The 6,514-nt window shown below is 39.2% G+C and overlaps 1 protein-coding gene across 1 annotated transcript in view; it reads left to right on the forward strand.

The window, feature by feature from the left end:
• wu:fj29h11 (uncharacterized) overlaps positions 1–6,514 on the forward strand; it is a gene marked incomplete at its 3' end in the record, with an annotated part of 46,618 nt that overhangs the window by 9,372 nt on the left and 30,732 nt on the right. The window contains 10 exon segments of the mRNA XM_014028644.1: positions 740–880; positions 1,030–1,296; positions 1,447–1,627; positions 1,729–1,895; positions 1,986–2,126; positions 2,210–2,388; positions 3,671–3,843; positions 5,244–5,468; positions 5,565–5,674; positions 5,908–6,123. Of these exon segments, the coding sequence (XP_013884098.1) occupies positions 740–880; positions 1,030–1,296; positions 1,447–1,627; positions 1,729–1,895; positions 1,986–2,126; positions 2,210–2,388; positions 3,671–3,843; positions 5,244–5,468; positions 5,565–5,674; positions 5,908–6,123 (1,800 nt within the window).

Genomic DNA, 6,514 nt, shown 5'->3' on the forward strand with positions numbered 1-6,514 from the left:
TAACATTATAACATGATATAAAACTCAAACAAGTTGATTTTACATGATATTGCCCCTTTAAATAATAAAATAAGATGAAATAAAACAAAACCAAGACATGTTTGATTCAGGTAATTTGACCCAAACGTCATGCAAAATAAAAAGAAACACAATATGTTCCAATGCGAAAGTATAAAATGCAAAGTAAAAATAAAATGTAACTCAAACATCTCAACTGGCTGAGTGCTAGAAGGAAAAAAATAGATATCAGGGTTAATAAATAAACATACCAATGAGTTGCCACAGTATTTTTCAAAGCGTTGTTTACATAATAGAAATRCCTGCTGTACCTTCACCTCTCATCTCTTCCTGCTGCAGCAATCAGCCACAACATGGAGCTTTTTTCCCTCAGCTGAATTAAATTAAACAGGCAGGTTTTTGCTTCTGTGTGTTTTTCTGAACTAACCCTGCTTGTTTGGTGTAAATTGTGTAATAATGTGCGTTTTGTTTTGAACTAACACTTTACATTGCAGATTTTTAGATGCCACTGTCTCTGTAAAAATGAGACGAGCAGTTTTTACAGGAAAAATAAATGCAGTCTGGATAAAGCATCTACAGTCCACCATTAGAGGGGCTCCTTATCTAGAGAGAGAAAAATACTATTTAATTATAATATTTTAAACTATTTACAGAGTTATAATGGAGATTCTTGGAATCTTTACAAACATGAGTAACTATGTTTCTTCTTTCTTTCGATTAGCAAATTCGCATTTTTCGTCGGAGGAGTACARCGCCCAAACTAGACTTGGCTGAGTTTTTGAAGTATTTGTCAGATCACTACAACTGTGATTCTCCTTACGAGTTGGGCATCAGGATACACAGCTTTGGCCTGCCCATAGCGGTAAGAGATGGGACATCTTGAGGTTATGTTGCATTATTGTTCTCACATGGTGGACTCAGTGGCAGCTGTTTGATTCACTGCAGTCAAAGATCTCAATACTGGTTATGCATAGTTTCAATGTTTAACTCTGAATTCTGTGTCCACTGAAGAGTCTGACAAAGGTGGGCCGTTTTGAGAACACAATGCTGGAGCAAGCCAAAGAGATCATCCAGAAAGAGCTGGAGGAAGAAGCCTTTGAGCGTCTTAGAAAAATCAAGAAGAATGTTTTAGAGTCGGTGCAAGGTGCAGGTCCCTTCTCCTCCTCCTCCTCAGGAAGCTTGGATCTCAGGAAGAAGTACGCCTCTATGCCTGCAGGAGATGTAGTGCTGGAGGTCCTGTCCAATGCAGTGGGAGTGTTCAGCTCCAGGATGGTTAAGGTGGGTGTCAGACTGTGACAAAGCACTCAGTTATTCTAGACTGGACTGATGAGCCAATAATTGTTGTTATAGCAAAACCAACTTTGCATGCGTGRATGTTGGCCTAAGGAAATATTTGCTGATGCAGCTAYATTTTCTTTTCTACTCCAGCACATCGAACAGTTCCTAATGCAGGTGTCTCATGACCGTCTGGCCAGAGCTCTGTTTCAGCTGGCTGTATGTGGAGGCTCTTTGGCTGTTCCACCGGACCTGGTGCCCAAAGAAAAGACCCCTAAAACTACAGAACAAGCTAAAACAGTGAACAAAGCTGCAGCATCCCTCCCCAGTGAAGGTTACTAAACAGGACATGCTGTTTCTGCCACTGTTGGAGTAAAATGATGTGTTTACTCAGACTGGACTGTGATTAACAGACATGTTTGTATTGTCTTTCAGCCAAAGTGAAGCAGTTTCTGAAAGACAGCCTGGCTGCGCAGAACTCCACCATCACTCTAGCCAACATTGCTGCTCTGGAGAGGAAGCTGACCAAACAGTTTCTTCTCAAAGACTTCCTCTCTTTAGAGCAAGGCACCTTTCTTGAATTCTTGGTGAAACACATTCAGGTATATTTACAGTTTTCAGAATTTCAGGGTGTTTTCATGGTGAGACCACCCTACACTCTTCATATCCTGACTTTCTGTACCTTCTTGCAGCTGCTGCAAGACACCCTGGGGTCTGCTCTGTTTCTGGGGAGCAACATGGAGCTCACCGGCAGCAGTTTCCGACCCACCAGACAAGACGTGTTTGAATTCATCAAACAGTGTGGCGACGTCTCCTCCACTGAGCCAGACAACGTGAGTCAGTTATAGACATTACAGCTGCTTCAGAAGGCACACACCATGATAAGAATCCTCACTAACTTTCTGCTGTGTCTCAGCTCTTTCACATTGAATCAGCACTGAGGTCCCACTACAGGGTCCGGGACAGTCGGGACTTGGGTTACGGCACCCTACACATGCTGGCTGGCCTGGTCAAACGACAAAGAGAGCTTGCTGGAGGAGGGCTGAGCCCAGTCTACTACGAGTCAGCTTTGTTGGCCAAACACAATAAATCAAGGTTAGATTTTTCTRGAATTTTTAACCAAACAATAAGCCAGGTGATTTAGGAAAGAAATTTCAAATACCAGAACTGCAAGCAGTAATGACAGGGGTTCAAGCCCTCAAACCTTTGTCCCCCATTCATCCGAGGACCTGCCAGACCATAGTCTTTTAGATTTGTAGGTCATATTTTGATYGAAGTCCCCAAGCTCCTGACAGTTTTCCACACAAAGGAACCTCTTCTAAATAAAACCAGCTATTTTACTCTGTTCAATGTCAGACAATCTAATCATGTTATTCTAAAAAGTAATAATGGAAGATAAACCATTAACTGCTTTTAGTAGGAAAATAACACGCACACCAGAAAAAAATTCATCAGTGTTTTTTGTTTAAGAAGGAGTATTTTGGGGTTTATTTGTGTCCCAAAGATCTCAAATTACATATTACAGTTTCAACATTTTGAAGTCCTCCAAAAATCCATATTAAATATCTGGTTGTTATGTTTTTAGCATCACCTAGTGGCTAAACTGTTCTAAAAATTTCAAGTCAAGTCAAAGTTTATTTATATAGCACATTTACAACAACCTCAATTGACCAAAGTGCTTAACAACAATCACATCACGTGTAGCTAAGGATAAAACCAACAAAAAAATACAATTAAAATGAAAATTTCATAAAAATGATGAAGACAATATTAAAGTTGGCAGTAAAATACCAAAAAATAATAATACAAATATAAACCAAGACATACTTCTTCATATGTTCTAAAGCTTTGGGCGGAGTTTTTAACTTGTACAATAATGAAGCGCAAACCTTTATGCTAATAAAAATAACATTTTAACAAGTAATCCTCAAATTTTAATAACAAGGAATATCGAGAGTTTGTCAAAACAATGTAAAAAATGAACATCACAGATGCAGCAGACTTTGTTTTTGTACAAGCCTAAACTTTCTTTCACTGATTTTTTTTTTCAGTCCAAAAAAACTTAAACCTTTACAGAAATGTTCTGAAGAAGAAGCCCACTGATTTTTGTGGTGATTAATATAACGTTTGTAGGGATAAAAAATACTTTTCCAGATTTAAAAAATAGAGCAAAGGTTTATTTTCCACAATGTTTGGGACCTTTTTAAGGAATACATCCCAAAAACCCTGAAGCAAAGACTTGAAAAATAAATTCTAATTATAGCTGAATGTTTTCACATGTACAATGTTGTTTTTTAGTAACGTCTCCAATCATTTCTTGTTCTCGATTTTTAATGATATACTTTCTTTTTCTTTCTCCCATCACTCCTATAAGCAGCGCTGAGAGTGGACATGAGTCAGTGGGGCGTTTAGGCGAGACATCTAAGGCTCAGGCCCTCGCCAGCTTGCTCTCCTGCCCTCTGCTGGAGGATTTAAGCCAGTGGAGCCAATGGGAGCTGATCTTCAAACCAGCTTATGGCTCCCTCAAAGATTTCATTGACAGAAACGCTGGTAAGCACGAGCACTTGTTTTCACACTGCACTGTTATATTTTTCAAGTTTAATGGGTGGTAAAATGCAGGAGGTGTGAAAGATAAACAGATCGCTGAGGAAAGGTCTGGATAAACTGTGGCACATTTAAAAGCTTTATTAAATATTTCTTTACAATCACAGTTAAAACTATATTATGGTAGAGTCAAAAGGAGTCGGACATTGACCAACGACACTGTTGCTTGTCTTTTCTTTTTACAACATATGTCATCTAGTGATGTGCAGATCAATACTGAAATATCGATACTACGGATACCAGAACTTTATGTTCTAGAATCGATACTAAAATCAAAATATTGATACTTTGATACTTCACTTATTTCACATAATGTTTTCACATTAACAGGAAAATAGTGGAAAATAACTAAACTATTCAAATCTTGTCTAAATCAAATGTGGTTGGAAGGAACTACTTTTGTCTTCTGCTTTGGTAATGCATGCTCACAGAGGCACATGCTCAGTCACTCAGTCTGTAGATGTATGGCAGGTCATTTTAACATAAAATCTATTTTGTCTGACTGTTATTAAATTCTAGTTCTCAAACTTTTTCATGCCAAGGCCCCCCAAACAGGATTAGTTCTGGCCAAGGACCTTCTTGCAAACCCACAAACAATGCTACAAAATGTACAAAGTAACAACTTTTAGACTGTTTTCTCTCACTTTTATTCACTATTCAAAAATTATATTTCTTTAGAATAAGAATTGTGCTAAACAAATATAAGGTTAGTGTTAGAAAGACTTTTAAATTAAATAAATTACTATGTCATGYATTATTTATAAAGCAGTTATCTGAAAAACACTGCTTTACCAGGCACATTATGTGTGTTAGCACAAAGTATCAGTATCGGATCAGTATCACCGATACCAGCCAAATTTTACTTGGTATCAGTATCGGAAAGAAAATTGGCAGTATCCATCGAACATCACTAATGTCATCTAATGAGCATGATTAGCTGTTAGATATTTAGGAATGATCTTGGAGTTTAGTTTTCATTAATTTTTTTAAGTGCCACAGCTCTTAAGGAAATTATTATTAGCACTGTTTTAGTTTATAACACTAAGAATGAACTTATTTATTGGAACTTTGGCATTGGAGCCTGTTAATCAGTTATGATATCTTTTTGTTAGCATAAAAAGGCCCCATATATTGATGGGTACAAAAAGAAGCCACCTTGTACTCTACTTGGCAGCCAACATCACTGGTTTCTGTAACATTTTCCTTTTTTTTTACTTTTTTCTTGTCTAAATAAAATTGAAATTAATTGTCAGTCTGTGCACAGCTTATAACTATCTAGTAGAAACACCGTATTACCAAAGGCTAAAATTTAGTTTAAATTAATAATCGTTTTGTTTACTACACAGCAAATACAGGCCTGGTAGCRTTAGAGGAAACACCTGGCGTGCTGCTTCGGATCACAACAGACACGGGAGACAAACACTTCAGCCGAGCGGCGGCTGCCCTCGAGCCCATTGGCACAGCCGGCCACCTCGTGTCCATGGTGGTAGCAGATGGGATCGACAACACCCCCACAGCCCTCCTGGCCAATCACATGGAGAACTCTCTGGCGACAGCTGTTGCTAAAGAGGGTAGCGATGTTATTTGTTTATTCCGAGTCACACGCAGCTTTTGACATTTCGACTTCGGCCTGACAGCGTCGTCACCTGAATGTGTTGTGTTGTCAGATCTGACCCAGGCTGAAGAGGACGTGATGTGTTACAGCCGCGTGGCCAAGTTCCTGCTCAACTCTTTGATACGAATTCCCATAAGAACCTGCCAGGCTCTCCTGCAGCAGGTCAGTGATGCTGTGAGAGATTATCACCGGTGAAACATTAATGTGCACTGTTGTTTCCGCAAGAAAGATCTGTTAAAGCTGGTTTAAATGGAAAACATGGTGAGAGTAAACTACCTTAGTGGGTGGTGTTAAATGTTTTCTGTTACTCTAAAAGCTCAACAGGAAGTAAAAACAAAAGATCAGCATGTTAAGATCAGCTGTGACTGTGATTCCTGTATGATTGTGACTTTCAGGTGTTCCTGGAGCCCTTCTCTCGTGTCCTGGGCCAGGCCAAGTCCAAACAGGTCCTGATCACTGTGGCCCAGTCCAACCCGAAACACCTGAACCACCTGCACCAGCTGGGCATCCTGCTGGGCGTTACAGACTGGGTGAAAGATTATCAGAAAAAGCTGATCCTGAATCAGAGTCAAAACCAAAACACTTGTTCTGCACGTGTGGGTCAGGCTCAGGTGAGAAGGAACATTAAAATAAAAAGTCACAGAAACATTGGGCCTCATGCAAGAAAATGTTCGTATTCTTATCCTAAATTTCTCTTACTTTTGTTTGTATGAAGGGTTCGTACGAACATGTCACGTCAGATTCAACAAACTCTTCTATCTTCAGGAAAAGTGCGTAAATGAGCTGCGTAATTTCCACCTGTTCATATCCAGCTGCTCGTGCACGTGAGAGGAGATTAGCATAATTACCACCCCAAAAACACCATATAAGGCTGTGTTTCCTGCCTCTGATTTCAGGAAGTGTCCATTCATGAAAATGAGAGCAAAAACTAAAAATAAAAACTTTACGAGTTCAGAGATTGAAGTCCTGCTGTCAGAGATCCAGAAAATAAAATCTGTCATT

Source organism: Austrofundulus limnaeus, unplaced genomic scaffold (genome assembly GCF_001266775.1).
Source record: "Austrofundulus limnaeus strain Quisiro unplaced genomic scaffold, Austrofundulus_limnaeus-1.0 Scaffold5, whole genome shotgun sequence".
Taxonomy (NCBI): Eukaryota; Metazoa; Chordata; class Actinopteri; order Cyprinodontiformes; family Rivulidae; genus Austrofundulus; species Austrofundulus limnaeus.